Genomic DNA, 17454 nt, shown 5'->3' with positions numbered 1-17454 from the left:
TGTTCGTGGAAGTAAAAATTAGAAGGAGACTAAATTGTAAGTTCTATCATATGAAACATTAACGCAAATCATGATCAATAAACGTTTTGCAGCTTAAGCTCAAATTGGATTTATTCTTGCTGGAGAACTCTGGACCACCTTCGCGAACAATTGTCCACAAAAGTTTCGGTGGAAGGGATACTTGTTCCAAAAATACTGCCGAATATCTGTGGATTATTTTGATCAGTCCAGAAGTTTTAGACTTAATAAATGACACACAGATTTACGTCTGTGAGTCGTTTGCATCGACTAAACTTTGAAAACAGATCGTTTTTACATATAACTGAGCTAAAATTTTTGAATTCGAATCATTTTTTCATTTGTTGAATCAATTGAATGAGAATATATTTCAATATGCGCCCTTCCGACATGTTAAGTCGCTTGATTTTCGATTCGACAGAACCAGAGAACCAGAAAAAACTGGCACACGCGATTTGTATGGGAAACGTCAAGTTGCCAGGGGGTTGGTGTCATCACATCGAGTGCCAATAGAGTTGTTTTTGACATTTCTTACGCACACTTGCTGAGCGTGTACAGATGAGACGGGACAATTAACCTCAAAAACTCTCGGTACAAAAAGCGGATAGCCGGTCGACGCACATGGTCGTTTTTGAGGTTAATTGTCCCAAATCTGAAAAGTGTTGGTGAAGCAATCAGTATAATATCCCCAAGTAACAATTTAAGTTTTATAAAAATCTGGAAGTGCACTTCAAAACTTCGTTATAAAACAATGTTTAGTTATATAAACCCCATTAAAACATTTATATAACACCTATAAGAGTAAAAAGGCCCACCTACAGGAGGTTCTGAAGTGCCCATCCTAAGACCCTTATACAACCATATGGGCTTAAAAGAGTTTTACTCAAGGTTGGCTCAAGATAATCAGATTATTATTTTGCACTGAACAAAAGGTTCTCAATTTTTTTATCCTGAAAATAGTTTTGAAATGGAATTAATTTAAGTAAAATAATCTTGCCTGATTGAACGATTATTTTTTTCAACCAAACCTAAAAAATAAGCCATTATAAATATTCTTGATATCACAATCGATTGTTTTGGATACATTATGGATAAATATGTTGCGCTTTTAATTTTATCGATTATTTTTTCGAAAAACTGATGTATAAACCGCGCGCCCCTGCTATTTTCTAAAATAAAAGTTTTTATGAAATATTTTTTGGAATAATAGATAATGAAAATTTATTTCAGCCATTTTATTCTTGTTGGCCATGCCAAAGTTTGATGAATTATTCAATTTTAATAGCTTAGCTAGCCGCAATTAATGATAAATAATGCTTTTCATTACAATATTCGATGAGAAATTAATTTAAATTTTCATTATTGAATGAAAAATGGCGATTCCTCTCTTTGACTTGAAGAAACCTATTATGAATCCAACTATTCTTGATAAATGTAATTTCAAGTACAAATGTTCTTCTTAAAAACAGTTTGGCGCCTTATAGAACCAAACGATCTTTTCACGGATCTTTATAAGGGTTCTTATTCCAGTGCTTGACGGTACGACAAAAAAGAAAACAAAACAATCAAAATAAACAAGACGATCAAACACTATTGCGGTACCATTTTTCCTAAAAAAAACCTCGTAATTCAAAGCTTCGAATATCTTATCCTACGGTTTAGTGTTCCGTAGAAGGTTTTCGGACAGGGATTGGTCTGGACCATAGCACAAAAGTTGCAGGAATGTTTCTCAATTGCGAGGTAATAATTTTTGATATAGGTAATTATGTTTGATATATTGCATGTACAGTAACATATTTTTTAAATTTTACAGGGTTTTCCACTGAATTGTATCCGGAACAGAATGTCATCCTTTGTTACGAAGAAAAAACGTCCCCCGGAATGCTAAAACCAGGTGGGAAAACACTAAGCTGAAAACATAACACGAAACCTCGGAAGCTGGAAGTTTTCACCTCAAGGTAGGATCTACTGGTGCGAAATACTCGGAAGCTGACTGCGGAACTTAAGAATGGTTCATTACAGGAATGATTACCGGATTCCATCCAACTGCAGCATGAAATCGCAGCATATAACGGGATGATTTTTCGCTAGAAGCAATATGGTTATAGTTGTGAAATAAAAGTGTAATGTGAAAATTATAACAAGAGTTTATTTGTGACACTAATATGAATTAGGAAACCTTTTTTTCCTCTCTTGTTGAATATAATGTATGTTTTTGGTAAGAAGTGTCACTGTTTTCAAGAATACGTCGAAAGGTAAATCGAAAGGTTAGCTTGATGAACACTTAATAAAATGATTTGTCCGCCTTAAGTGATCAATTGATTAATTTTTGAAGATGAGCATTGACGGCACCCGATGAAGTTGTTGGAGACGGAGTGACATCCGGCAGATTTTGGGCAAGTCTCGATGAAGTTGTTTTGTGCTCATTTAGTAGCCTATAGGAGCCTCTTTAGGGTAAAGGGCTCCCATTAGAATTGCCATGTTCTCCGGAAAATTAAGCTGGACCAACGGCAGAGCGGCAAGCACGAAAATTTCGAATGTTTACATAACAAGTCACAGCTGATTGTTGACACATGATGTTTTTATTTTATTTTTGACGTTTAAGTTAGATTTTATAGCAAGGTTTTGAAATTGCTTTATAGCAGTTTTCAAAACCTCGAGTTTTTGGTTTTCTAGAGAGGTTTAATAATTGCTTTGTAGTGCTCTACTAAACCAAAAAAATTACTGGTTATAAAACCAACGCAAAATTTGTCAGGAGTTCTATAAAAAGATTGTATAGTGGTTTTAAAACTATCTTTAAGGGCATTTATATAGAGATCTTAATAAATTACGTTACAAAGCAAATAAGACTTTATAGATCCCTTATACAACAACCTATATTTTTTATAAAACTATTATGAGTTTAAAATGTTGCTTGGGATCACGTACACTACCAGCGGCAAATAGGACTATTGCAAAGGACTGATGCAACTGTCAAATCACATACAAACCGACCGTACTGACTTTTTGGAACCAGAACGTCAGTTCCCCTTTGATTTCAATGGAATTTTGGAACCAAAACGTCAGTGCGGTACTGAAATGTTAGTTCGGAAATTTTCTTCTCTTTCAGCCCCTTGGCCAATTGCCAATGCGAGAATTCGAAATTTCTTGAATGCGACTAACTTTCACTATTTTCAACTGTAGAAACATGGTGCAAGCCTACATTTGAAATATAATATTCAACGCACTATGGGCTGGCTAAAAAAATAATGCATGCATTCCAAATTGTAAATTTGTTTTCACTTGGTTCGGAATTCCAAAGATTACGAGTAAAAAAAATCAGAGTTAAATATTTTCAAAACAAATTTCAAATGTCTTACACGCAGAAAAAAGATTTTTTATTTCAAAGGAAAGTGCCGCAAAAACAAAGGATTTTTTCCTTTGATTTTGGGATAAATAAAAATTCCATTGGTTCAAGGACATTTTCCTTTGTTTCAAAGAATTTTTCTTTTGAAAAATCTTTGAGTCAAAATCTTAATGCTTTGAAACAAAAAACAGTTTCATTTGATGCAAAGTTGTTTTCGTTTGCTACAATGAAATTTAGATTTAGATTTAAAAGCATTGGTTCATTGCAATATTTTCCTTTTATTCCAATTGGAAAAAATATTTTCTGTTGTTCAGAAGTTCCAATTAGGAATTTTGAACAATAAAAAGAAACAATTTACATCTTAAATTAATTTTTATTACAAACTTAACACAAACACTGGTTCACTATAATGGAATTAACCGGTCCTAAATATTGGCCTGAGGGCATTCTTCTTGGACCGCTCAATAAACTTCCGGAAGCAACTCCGGTCATCCAACTGGTGATTGCCGCTGAAGATCGGCCCGAAGATAATCAGACCGCTGGATTTTGGGCGGAATCAGCCGTGGTCCTGTAACAATGTAAAAGTTTATATAAAATCTTAAATATTCACTTTTTGACTAATGGATTAACACGCACTTACCATGGTATGCATTCCTCATCCTGAATCCTCCTAAATAGCTATCTCTGATTCACTATATAGTTTTGATTTTTAACACGACCGGCGAAACTTAATTCGAAATTCGGTACTTGCTCAATCCAAATTATCTTCTAAGTTTGAAGTTTTAACTTAAAGAAATTATTCCTTTCTGTTGAAAACATTTTTCTTTGGTTGAAAGAAAATTTACTTTGTTTTAAAAGACATATGCAATTGAAAAAATGTCTTTTGAATCAAAGAATTTGTTTAAAATCAAATTCCAAAATTATTCGGTTCAAAAAATTAATTCTTTCTTTCAAAAATTATTCATTTGAATCAGAACGAGAATTCATTGATTCAAAGAAAACAGGAGTTTGATTAAAAAAACTGAGTGTTTTGAATCTAAGTCAGTTTTGTTTTGTTTCAAAATCCAAGTTTTCTCTGCGTGTAACGTAAGACACAAAAGAAGAATTTAATTTTTTTTTCGAATAATTCAATTTTCCATAAACTAATTTTCAAATTATGGAAACGCTGCATTTTTATCATTTTTCCTTTTCCAGTATTTAATTCAGGGTGAGAGTTTTGTTCAGTTAAACTCCGCGAATCTCCAGCGAATAATTGCAAGTGCTGCCAAGATTGCCAAAAGCATCGTGTTTTTTCATTTTTTTTCTGGATGTACGTTAGGCATGTTCAACAAATGAGAGAAATTGAATAAGTAAAAAAATCTAATAAAAAAAACTCATTTTACAAAATGGTAGAAAAACGTGCTTATGACCCCTCACAAATATAAACTTATTTTAAAAATATTTATTTTTTAATCGGATATTAAGCTTCATATCAATTTCCTGAGATGACCAAAAGTTATATGCATGATTAATGAATCTAAAATACATTTTACATAAATGCAGTTGACAAAATTTGCTATTTATTTCACAATAAGATTTTAAAATTCATTATCTAAGATTTTGAATAATGAATCCACATTTCGGTTGAACTCTGAATTTTTCGCATGGAAACAAAATGTACATCGAACGCTGCATAAAATAAAACAAACCAGGATTGTTGATTAAGTGACAATTGAAAGATTGTAACTGAGAAATCAAAGTCAAAAAATCAGATTACAAACTCACCTTTTAAATCTTGTTTCCATATGCTGGATTAAGATTGTTTTGTATCACGCGTTTGTTAATTTCTTCCATCCAAACATTATATTTTTATGATTGCAGCTAGTAGAATTTTATGCAGTATTTTCACCCCTAAATGTATGCAGCACCCTTATACTTTTTCTTTAAAAACATTTTTGACAGAAAAAAAATGTAAAATTTAATTTTAACAAAACCAAAAATTACTGCAATTGGTGCGTTATGCGTTATGACATCACAAATATATCAAAAACAATAAATTTTCAAACGTTTTCATTTGATTTATCATTTAAAACAAAGTTTGTTGCACTTACTCTTTTTTCTTACACAGCAAAAATTATTTCCTGTAAAATTACGCAAATGTCCTGTAACAAAAAGGAGCAGGACATTTACCGTAATTTTACAGGTCGAAAACATGATTACGTGACATTTAATTTTTAGTGTACAACTTTTTTACAGGACATTTGCTGTAATAATAAATTAATCTTCGTTAACTTTCAAGGAAAAAATTTTAAATTACAGGATTTGTTAATTACAGGTGATTTATTTTAAAGGTTGAAGTTTTCAGTGACTCGTGATAGTCAACATTTTTTTTCTGTGTAGTAGGGTGAAAAAGGCATGTTTTTATAAATTTAAAAAATAACTGGTTAAATCAATATTTTTTCTGACTACGTCAATTTGGTGTCCCATAAATCTTAAAACTAACGAATAACGAATAATAACGAAAAGAAAACTTCAATAACTTTTGTTTCAGAAATCAAAATAACCCGCGATCTTCGGGAATCTTGAAAATTGAGTGAAACCTTTATTTTCAAAATATTTGTAATGTTTTAAAGCTTTGCCAAAGAAGTGCACTAGCTTATTCATAAAATAAAAGGATGTCTCGCCTTCGCGGGAGTTTCATTGTTAATTGAAAATGGATGTTGATAACCGCAGATTACACAAAGCAACTAAATTTACATTTTTCCGAGGTAATTAAGAATTTAGAGCTAATTTTGAGCTGATTCCAAATATGCATTTTTTTTCTAACAGCTCTTGTTTTCGAGATAACTTTGGAAAATATGCTCATATTCATTTCATCAATTTGTTCACTTTTTTTTAAACTAAACTGCAGAACATAACAAAGATTTGTTAGTTAAAGATTTTAATTCAATGATCAACTTACTCGAAGACTGCAAGTAATTTTGAATAGAGGAGATTAGAGGAAGAATGACCAAGCTGGTTTAAATCCTTTATAAATAAACAAAAGAGAAATACAAAAATAGGGGAGGTTAAGGGCATAATGGCCACCTTAAGAAGAGTACTATTTCAACCATAGAAAAAAACTATTTGGACACTAAAAAAGTCTATTTCCTAACGAGCTAAAACTTGAAAAAGTTGATAAAAACATTTTAAAATACTTCTTAAAATTTTTTGCCAAAAAGCTGAAAATAACCCAAGCAACCAAAAGTCGCGTTTTTACTTAACTCCGAACTCCGAAGTTCACATTTGGCTGAAAAAATGTATTACGGGAACCTCAGGTGACTCTTGTCGCGTAAAAGTTACTCAGGAACTTCCATCGCCCTTTGAAAGGTTAAACTATCGATAACGGAGCTTCTAAGCGCTTTTAATGGAACTTCTTTCAAGAAGGTCGATAGCGTTCGCGTTACATTCCAAAACGCACCATTAAGATACTTGGAGGCGTTTTAAAGAACCTATATGGGAAATCTAAGCGACATGTCAAAAATGTTTTTCAAGAAGGTCGATAACGTTCGCGTAACATTCTAAAGCGCACCATTAAGATACTTGAAGGTGTTTTAAAGAACCTATATGGGAATTCTAAGCGACATGTCAAAAATGTTTTTCAAGAAGGTCGATAACGTTCGCGTAACATTCTAAAGCGCACCATTAAGATACTTGAAGGTGTTTTAAAGAACCTATATGGGAATTCTAAGCGACATGTCAAAAATGTTATTCAAGAAGGTCGATAACGTTCGCGTAACATTCTAAAGCGCACCATTAAGATACTTGAAGGTGTTTTAAAGAACCTATATGGGAATTCTAAGCGACATGTCAAAAATGTCTGTCAATTTCTTGTCATGGTATTTTTTTTGTTTATATCTGTACTGATATTTACAAATGGAATTCAAGATTTTTTCGAATTTTTCTTATAAATGTTAAATAAGATATTCGAATAAATTTTTGATGATGCGAATTTTTGTTATGATTCATATTGTGTACTGAAAGTCCTTTGAAAGAAATAAGGTACCTTCTGTTGACCAACCCACTCAATCATCTCAAATGACATTAAGTTTAAATACTTATCATTACAGTGGCAATTAGCTATTGCTGGATTGGTCGAGAGGCTGGTGATCTCATTGCAACCTAGAGAGCAGCGGTTCAATTCTCTAGGCGTGTAAGCAGCTTTTGTAATCAAAACAATACAATTAAAATCAATGAGATAGACCATGATAGACCGGCAACCTAGCAATCTGACAAGTGGTTGTCAGAGCAATCTGTCAATTGGATTTTTTTTTTCGGCGCGTAGAAGTTTCTTGACATTCTCTTAGGAGCTGAATAGCGTTCTCTACAGCCCCCTAAACGAACTTGAAAGTAGCTTTAAGAACTTAAATTTTGGGCTGATTAGCATTCTCTTCAGACACAAACGAGAGCTGATTAAGCTTCTATGGAACCTTTTTAAGGGAATTCTGGTTGCTTGGGAAAGCACTGAAGGGCATAATGAAACCCCCCACTGGGGCAGTACAAGCAACATTAATTGGGGCACGATGAGCATTTTCTGCCGTAGAATCTAGCAGCGAATTCAACTCGATGAAGTCAACGGAATTAACCTACAGCTTGACTTGCTTCATAAAAAAAAATCACCTCGACCAGGAACCGAACTCGAGTCTTTTGATTACCTCTCCGACACCTAACCAATAGGCTAAATCGTCAGATGTTAACTAGTTAAGCCGTGGCTCTATAATTTAGTGAACTTCGTGCCCCTATCAATTGTGCTTACTATGTTCCGAGTGCTCGTTATGGCCTTATCTCCCCTACTGGGAAAAAAGTTTTATTCAAAATCGTTAATTTCATTTTTTTCCCCACACGCCATATCACCATAATTTGACAAATGATTCGTATTCAGGACGCCAAAATCTTACAAAAACAGTTGTTAAAACATGAAGGGTGTCCACGATGAAATTGCCAAACTATGTAATTGTTCTAACTTTTAAACCGTTGGGTATAGTTTAATGAAAATTTGGGTGGATTTAGTTTATAGTGCATTGTTTGCATCCTGCAAGTTTTAAAGTCTTGTGATCAAAACTCATGGAAATGGAGTCAAAAGAACACCCAAGCAACCAAAAGTCACATATTTACTTGAATGAAAGCATTTAAACAAACATATTATAATCAACATAGGTAACTCTCAGCATGCTTCATACAGTCCAGCAAGGACATACACTTCAACACCACCTTCAGGAGAAAGTTCTTACTAAAAGAGTCAAGTTGGCGTGTTTCGTCGAGAAATTTCTTGATTTGTTTTTATCAGTTATTCTTTTTTGTCAACAATGTTATCAATAAAAAATAACGATGAATACTACGGCTATATGAATCTAATGTTTGGTCTTGAAAGACTTCGTTTTAAACAGGTAAGCAGTTACAATTAAGAATATTCTGGATATGATTTATGAAAATTATGTTATAATTCCGCAGATGTCTACAAATCCATCTATCTGTACCTGTTTCCGTTGCATCCAATTGCTCATAATCCTGTTCGAATGAATGTCTCACCCACCCCGGGTTATTTGAACCGGATAGTCCAATCCAGGAATTGGTGATGTTTTCCCCGAGGAACAAAACTACTTTTCAACTTTTCAAATTTCGATGACTTTGAAGCATTCTATGAAGATTGCAGATACTATTTTCGAATGCAGAAAGGTAAATAAATAAATGCTGCAAATGCTGGTCAAAAACCTCCAAGAGACTTTAAGTTACTTCCGGACAGTCGAAGAGTGCCCAACATCTGGAGGAAACAAAATTGGCATTCTCTAGTACTAACGGAAGGCCTTTTTTTTTAAACGTACCTTAATGAAAATAAAACAAATTAATTTAAACTTTCAACTATCAAAGTCCCATCAAGCCATTAAGTTTTTCCAAAATCCCAGACTGTGCACCATTTATTGCATTTTTCTGAATATCAAATCTAGGCTAACAGATTTAGTATGAAATTCAAGTTTAAGGTTTTTCGGTTTTATTGGAGTACAATATTCTTGAGGATATACGTTGTTTTTAATGAAATTTTGTCATCTTAGAAGTAGCGAATACCAACAATAGCAAAAGCATCTAAAACCCGGCTATCGAGAAGAAGTAAAACTCTCACACGGACACCATCAAAACCTAAAATGGGTGTTGCATGTAACATGCTCTTCGTATAATTTATTCTTTCATGATTTAACGGGACGGCAAGCAGCACAAGTCAACTGTTCACTGACGAGGGGGTGTTTTCAAACCGAAAATTTTGCCAGCTAAAATTGTAATATTTGTTTTTAAAAATGAGCCAATAATTTTTCAGTTCTGGTTTTCTTGCCAGCTCAAGGAATCGTACGTGACAGGGCGTCTTTCACGCCGTTTGTTTTTGGAATTCGTTCTGGGAATATGAACTAGAATTCTTTTCACAGCCATCACCCAGATTTTTTACGTTTGTTCTCGGGGGGGGGGAGGCTTCCTTAAAATGGTTAGCTTCTCATTCAGGAAAAAAATGGATTCCAAAATGATCGGTGTTCAGAAAACCTAAAAAATCAAGCAGACAATAAAACGCAATAAAGGTGTTTAGATGAACAATAAGAAAACTGACCACCAGTATCCTTATCCGGAAATAATATTGTTGAACCCGAGCTTAACACAAATCCGACAAATTCTTCAAAACAACGCACCTTAAACAACAACGAAGAAAAAAATGTTGACAACAACTGTTTGATTACTGTGATTCCTATATTTTGTTTTGTTCTGAAAAATTTATGCCTGTGGCAACTTCGGTTATTTTTGTTTGTTTTTCTACGGTTAGTTAGAACTTTCTCCACATGTTGGCGCGCATGGCGTGTCTCTCATTTTTTTGGGAAGTGAGGTATATTGGTTTTTATTATATTTGATTTAAAGTTACATATTGGCTGACTAAGAGAATCAACTGCCCAATTCCCTTAAGTGAACTTTATGTACTCATTAATGAACTTGAAAGTTGCAAAAGTGATTATTATGTACGTTATAAGGGACTTAAGTCACATAAAGGGCACAAAAGTGCTCAATACGGGATTTGGTAAGTCACATAAAGGGCACAAAAGTGCTCAAAACGGGATTTGATAAGTCACAAAAAGTGCATTGATGTGCTTTCAAATCCAAATCACCACTTCGAGTTTTAGTTTCAGTTAGAACAACATCTAGGCGTGGTCTTGTGGTAGCGTGTTCGATTCTCACCACGAAGGTCGGAGTTTGATCCCCAAGCCGGGCAAGTTTTTTTTCAATATGTAATTTAGTAATTGAGTGACCATTCTGATGCGATATATGTAGGAAATATAGAAAAGAAGCAATTGAGCAATTTGTAGAGTTTGGAATCCAGCGCGTGGCATCATGGCGGCACCGGTACAGAACACAGTATAAATAATCTAGAGAAGGCGATATGAATCAAAGCCAACGGTTCAGTTGAGATAGAGATAGAGATAGATTTTTTATGCTCATTTTGCGATTTTTTGGAAGCTGAATAAAGAGGCCGCTGAAAGCTGAATAGAAGATCATTAAGACTTGTTTGGGAACTTGAAAGTATCAATAAGAACTTAAATTTTGAGCTGCATAGAACGTACTTCATATCAATGATGGGGCTGAGTAGGCGTTTTTGTACCTGTTTCATGAGACTTTTGGTTGCTTGGACAGCTCGTGCGTGATCAAATCTTGCGCATTCATCACGAAAACAAGGATCTCTCGCATCGTTCCATCGCTAAAACTTTGGGAATCGCAAATTTCACTGTATCACGGGTGATAAGGCGGTTCGAGGAACGATTGATGTTGCCACGGATTTAACCATGGATAAGGTTTTGGAAGTTGAGCGTGTAGAAGGTGGAAAGAGAGAAGAATAAGAAGAGGAAATAGAACAGAGGAAGAGAAGCATAAAGTAGAAAATTGTCAGTTTAGTGAGGAAAGACGGAAATTGCTAGCTAGTTTCAACGTGGTTCAGCCGGAGATAAATTTACAGTTTTAAATTGCAGTTAATTGTATCGTGAATTGCTTTTTCTAATAACGATTTGATTCACCGTGATTGTTACGAACAAAATCGTAAGTACCACAAAATGAGCTGTTAGGGAATCTTGTATGAGCCTCTTTTTACGATTCTAGGTTACGTTGCGTGTTGGCAATATCACGTTGTTTTACAGAAGCTGTAAATTACAGAAATTGAACCAATTGTAAGTTACGACTTGCTAAAAATAATCTCCTCTTGTTAAATATAGCGTTTATGATTCTAGGGTAGCAAGAATAGGAGCAAACCACCTCACGCTAAATTAGTTGTTGTTCGCCAAGAATCTTAAGTTGCCACTGAAATTTGTGAGTACAGAAACTTCTTTATTATAAAAAATGTATCTAAACATTACATCGCTTTTACAGCTTTATAGCATAATAAAACTATCGCTAACGGAACGGTGGTTTTACTTTTTTGGCGGCAACAAACTATAAAGAAATTTCATCATTCGGATTCGGGAGGAGCAAAATGTCCTGCAATCGAATCGCAAACGATGAAAACAATGAGATGCAACATAATTGCATGATGTGCTCGAAACCTGACGAAGAGCAGACCATGGTGGCCTGTGACGTGTGTTCCAGGTGGGGACATTTTTCGTGCGTCGGAGTGGACTCATCAATAAAGGATCACCCATGGACGTGCGCGGATTGTAGCGCTGCAGCTAAACGAGGACCGTCCTCTCGTTCGAGTAAGTCCGGGACGTCGTCAGCTTCACGTCTTACTCTTCGGATGAGAAAGCTGGATGAGGAAAAGGACGTGCAAATGCAAATACTGGCCGAAAAAGAAAAAGTGCAGCTAAGTAACGTCGCCAAAAAATATGCTTTGCTGGCACAAGAAGCTGCGGCTGAAGACGGTGATGTGAGTGTTCGGAGTAGGAGAAGCTTGAAAAGCACCGACAGTAAGGTACAGCAGTGGTTATACCAAAATCCGGTTCTGCAGATGGGTACGGCAGTGGCAGAAACAACCCAAGCACCATCTGGCATCAATGCAGGTATGGGTAAACAAGCTGGGACCCAGCTGCCAGCAGTCACTTCAACGAACAACACCGTTTACACTGGAGCAGTGAAGAAGAATAGGCCAGGTATGTTGCCAACGACGCAAGTGAACCCCGCTAGTGCCGAAGCTTTGCAGTTCCCTGCATATTCACAGTCTTTGCCACCAAATTCCTTTGTCCCACAATTGACATCCACACTCCAGCAACCAGTAGTGACGGGAAACAACTATCCGGCTTTTCCCATGGTGTCATATTGTACGGGAGCTCCGATAGTATCGAGTTTGCCAACCATTGGGACCAAAGTCAAACAACCGAACATTCCCACCGGCTACAATCAACGATGGGAACCAATGCCCCCGCCAGTGAATGCCATGCCGTTCCCTGTTGCCCATCCGATTACGTCGATGGCTCACAATCAACCGATGGAATATCAACCGAGATATCAGCATCCGACGAACAACGACCAAGGAGCAGGAGAACACGACGGGAACTGGAATAGATTCCAACGTCAGCTAGCGGCCAGGCAAGTGGGTTATAAGGAGTTACCAGTTTTCAATGGCAATCCCGAGGATTGGTCGCAGTTTATTTCCAGCTATCGGAACTCGACCAGTGTTTGTGGCTTTTCGGATTCGGAGAATCTACTGCGGTTGCAGAAGTCGCTGAAGGGAAGCGCACTCGACGCGGTTCGGAGTAATTTATACGAACCTGCGTCGGTTCCACTGGTGATGTCGATGTTGGAGAATTTATTTGGAAACCCGGAACGACTAGTACAAGCCTTGCTGCAGAAAGTCAGAAGCACGCCCGCACCTAAACCCGATCGGCTGGAGACACTTATCAATTTTGGTGTAGCGGTTCAGAACCTGGTGGGCCATATGAGGTCTGCGAATCTACGGTCACATCTGACCAACCCCAGCCTGATGCACGAGCTTGTGCAAAAGCTTCCAGCAAATTATCGTCTTGACTGGTCTTTGTACATGAGAAGAATGGATAAAGTGGATTTGGAAGTTTTTTGCGACTACATTTCGGTTCTTGTCTCGGCTGCCAACGATGTTACGTTCACGTATGAAGCTCCTTCGAATAGATCAACGAAACCGGAAAAGAAAGATCGAGACACGGCCTTCATCCACACTCATGTTCAACCGCAGGAGGCACGTTATGATCGTTTCACCAAAAAGGAACAACCTCGGCCGCAGAACGAATCAAAACCGTGTTTTGCCTGCCGTAGTACTACGCATCGAATTCGAGACTGCCTGGACTATAAAGCGTTAATCGTCCCCGATCGTTGGAAGCTAGTGTCTGAGCACAAGTTGTGTCACAAATGCCTGATTCCACATGGGAAGTGGATTTGTAAATCGAAACGGAGGTGTGAGATCGTTGGTTGCGATCTGGAACACCATACCCTACTACACCCAGGCCAACCGAAGGAGAGCTCTTCAGCGACGATTGCATTTCATCAGCAGATGAAATCATCTACACTTTTTCGAATTGTGCCGGTTATTTTGTACAACGGAGCAGTCAAACTGCATACATTCGCCTTCCTCGACGATGGCTCGTCGACGACGCTTTTGGAACAATCCGTGGCGGATCGGCTGGGTATTGATGGTGTTCATCTTCCGCTCTGTATGATCTGGACAGCGAACGTGACTCGGCGTGAAAACAGCTCAAGAAAAGTGAATCTGGAGATTTCTGGATTGCGCAGTGAAAAGCGTGTACCACTTCAAGGCGTACGCACGGTTGAAAAACTCGACCTGCCGGTGCAATCGCTTTGCTATGATTATTTGGTTCGACGATATCCCTATTTGGGAAAACTGCCAGTGGATAGTTACCAGGACGCAATCCCGAAAATATTGATTGGACTGGACAATTTCAAGGCTGCAGTACCAGTAAACAGACGTGAAGGTCAAGCACACGAGCCGGTGGCGTTGAAATCCAGAATAGGATGGACGATTTGTGGCAACGTTAGTGGTTCCAGCAAGTGTTCGCAAGAACTGAAGGTTTCTCCGTCTTTGCACATCGCTGAGTGTCCAGAGGATAAAAATGAGGCTGATTTGCACGATCTCGTGAAAGGATTTTTCGCTGTTGAACGCCTGGGCATCTCGGCGACCCCAGTCGCGCAATCAGGAAACGATCGACGAGCCGTGGATATTTTGAACAGAACCACTCGTCTTCGTGAAGACGGGCATTACGAAACGGGCCTACTCTGGCGCTACGAAAAGTTTAGCTTTCCTCCGAGCCGTGGTATGGCTGAAAGGCGGAATCAATGTCTGCAGCGAAAATTGAGTAAGGATCCCGAGTTACGTGTGAAGGTGAATAAGCAAATACAAGACTACTTGGCCAAAGGGTACGCTCATAAAGCTAGCGAACAGGAGCTAAATGAGTCAGACCCCTACAGAACATGGTATCTCCCAATTAGCGTGGTCACCAACCCTAAGAAACCCGGGAAACTGCGCATCGTCTGGGATGCGGCAGCGAAATCCGGAAACGTTTGTTTGAATGATATGCTCCTGAAAGGTCCGGACATGTTAACTGCGTTGCCGACTGTTTTGTACCGTTTCCGGCAAAGACAAGTGTGTGTTACTGGGGACATTCGAGAAATGTACCACCAGGTGAAAATTCGACGGGAGGATCAGCAAGCGCAAAGATTTTTGTGGTCCGAGGAACCGAATTCGCAACCAGAAGTGTACGTGATGGACGTGGCCACGTTCGGTGCTACGTGCTCACCCTGCTCGGCACAGCACGTAAAGAATTGGAATGCTAAACGATGGGAGGAGCAGTATCCGGAAGCAGTCAAGGCCATAATCGAGGGCCACTATGTGGACGACTATGCGGATAGCAGGGACACCCTGGAAGAAGTCGTTGAACTTACCCAAACGGTTCGTATGATACACTCGTCAGCAGGTATGGAGTTAAGGAATTTTCTATCGAATTCGAGTCAAGTTCTCTCCCAACTTGGACAAGAATGTGTTACGGAACCGAAGCAATTTAGCGACAATACAGTGTACCAAAGCGAACGCGTACTTGGTATGACTTGGTACCCAGACAGCGATCAGTTCGGCTACAGAGTTCTGCTACGGGATGATTTGCAACAATTGATTGCCGGAAAAGTAGTTCTCTCGAAAAGAATGATATTGAAATTCGTCATGAGTCTTTTTGACCCTTTAGGCTTACTTGCGCATTTGTTGATACAGGCCAAGGTGTTGATCCAAGCGTTGTGGAGAAACTCTGTGGGCTGGGATGATCCAGTTCCACCGGAGATCGAATCACTATGGACGAGATGGTTAGATGTGTTCCGAGAGATGGATGTAGTTAGAATCCCACGTTGCTACTTCCCTAATTATGCGAAAGATAGTTATCAAACGTTGCAGATGCACGTATTTGTTGATGCAGGAGAGAACGCGTATTCAGCTGTGGCATACTTCCGGATAGTTGACTGTGGACAGCCTCGATGTATTTTAGTATCTTCCAAGGCTAGAGTGGCTCCATTAAAGCCGTTATCAATGCCCCGCTTGGAGCTGGAAGCAGCAGTAATCGGTAGCCGATTGTCTAAATCAATTGCCCAAGGACACTCTATTCCAATCAAGCAAAAGTTCTTTTGGAGCGATTCCAGCACAGTATTGTCATGGATCAAGTCGGATGCCATGAAGTACCGGCCGTACGTGGCGTTTCGAGTGGGTGAAATCCAAGAACTGACCAACGTTGATGAGTGGCGCTGGGTCCCTACCAAAGAAAACGTAGCGGACGAGGCGACAAAATGGGGAAAAGGTCCCTGTTTGAAATCGGATAGTAGGTGGTTCATCGGGCCAGAGTTCCTGTACCTTGCCGAAACGGAATGGCCACAGAAGATGGTTAAGCCAGTTGAGATCGTCGAGGAACTGCGACCAGTACATGCGCATCGAGAAGTGATGGACCTGTTGTACGATTTAGGAAAGTTTTCCAAGTGGGAACGTCTTTTGAGGACCGTGTCGTTCATGTTCAGTTGGAGGAATCACGTAAGAAAAACTGGCCAGGTGAAACAAGCAACTACGGTAGGCGAACTGAGTCAGATTGACTTCCAGTACGCTGAAAGAGCTCTATGGCGTCTTGCTCAAAGTGAGGCGTACCCGGATGAAATCATCATATTGGAAAAACTCAAATCGGATCCCAAAAACTTAAGCTGCAAGCTAGGGAAAACCAGTCCTCTTCGTAAGCTGTCGCCGTTTGTAGACGAAACGGGAATAGTTAGAATGCAGAGTAGAACCGAGTATTCGCCGTTTGCCGCGTTTGATGCCAAGTACCCCATCATTTTGCCCAAAGGTCATCGTGTGACGGAGTTGCTAGTAGATTGGTACCACAGAAAATATGCGCATAGTTACGGTGAGACCGTTGTGAACGAGTTGCGGCAAAAGTTCTACATTTCCGAACTTAGAGCCGTTGTACGTCGGGTGGCGAAAGGATGCTGTTGGTGCAAGGTATACAAGGCGAAACCGGAAGCACCACGAATGGCGCCTCTTCCGGAAGAACGAGTGACACCAGGAGGAAGGCCGTTTTCCGTGGTAGGCATCGATTACTTCGGTCCATATTCGATCAAGATTGGGCGATCCAACGTCAAAAGGTGGGTGGCCTTGTTCACCTGCCTGGTGGTGAGAGCGGTGCACCTGGAAGCGGTCACGTCATTGTCAACTGAAGCCTGTAAGCTTGCTATACGCCGATTCATCGCACGCCGTGGACCCCCACTGAAGGTGTTCAGCGACAATGGCACAAACTTTGTCGGCGCGAGTCGCGAGCTCCGGAACGAAATAAAAATGCTGAATCAAGGGTTAGCTTCGACATTCACGAACGCGGAAACCGAATGGCTATTCAATCCCCCTTCCTCTCCGCACATGGGCGGTGCGTGGGAGAGGATGGTACGCACGGTGAAAGTGGCAATGAATGCATTACATGAATCACGTTCTCCTACCGACGAAGTCTTCGTCACTGTTCTTTGTGAAGCGGAATCCATCGTCAACTCCAGGCCGTTGACACACCTCCCCTTGGAAACAGCTGACCAGGAATCTTTGACACCCAACCATTTTTTGT

At 38.9% G+C, this 17454-nt stretch overlaps 1 protein-coding gene and 1 long non-coding RNA gene across 2 annotated transcripts; one reads left to right on the top strand and one right to left on the bottom strand.

The window, feature by feature from the left end:
- Positions 1-9476: 9476 nt before the first annotated feature.
- Positions 9477-10100, bottom strand: LOC129751481 (uncharacterized). The gene is made up of 3 exons (XR_008738718.1): positions 9975-10100; positions 9726-9910; positions 9477-9645 (listed from the first exon to the last, which is right to left on the bottom strand). It is a non-coding gene; the product is annotated as an uncharacterized LOC129751481 (long non-coding RNA).
- A 1773-nt stretch (positions 10101-11873) lies between these two features.
- On the top strand, positions 11874-17397 carry LOC129753204 (uncharacterized). The gene is made up of 2 exons (XM_055749003.1): positions 11874-17282; positions 17344-17397. The coding sequence occupies exons 1-2, from the start codon at positions 11874-11876 to the stop codon at positions 17395-17397; spliced, it is 5463 nt and encodes a 1820-aa protein (XP_055604978.1).
- Positions 17398-17454: the final 57 nt, after the last annotated feature.

The sequence above is a fragment of the Uranotaenia lowii genome, chromosome 3, assembly GCF_029784155.1.
Source record: "Uranotaenia lowii strain MFRU-FL chromosome 3, ASM2978415v1, whole genome shotgun sequence".
Taxonomy (NCBI): domain Eukaryota; kingdom Metazoa; phylum Arthropoda; class Insecta; order Diptera; family Culicidae; genus Uranotaenia; species Uranotaenia lowii.
Note: the sequence above shows the minus strand (reverse complement) of the source record. Positions and strands in the feature narration are given on the sequence as shown.

Coding starts and splice junctions, on each gene's coding strand:
- LOC129753204 (XM_055749003.1), top strand. CDS start 11,874: ATGTCCTGCAATCGAATCGCAAACGATGAAAACAATGAGATGCAACAT. Junction 17,283..17,343: donor GCGGTGCGTGGGAGAGGATG/GTACGCACGGTG, acceptor CTACCGACGAAG/TCTTCGTCACTGTTCTTTGT.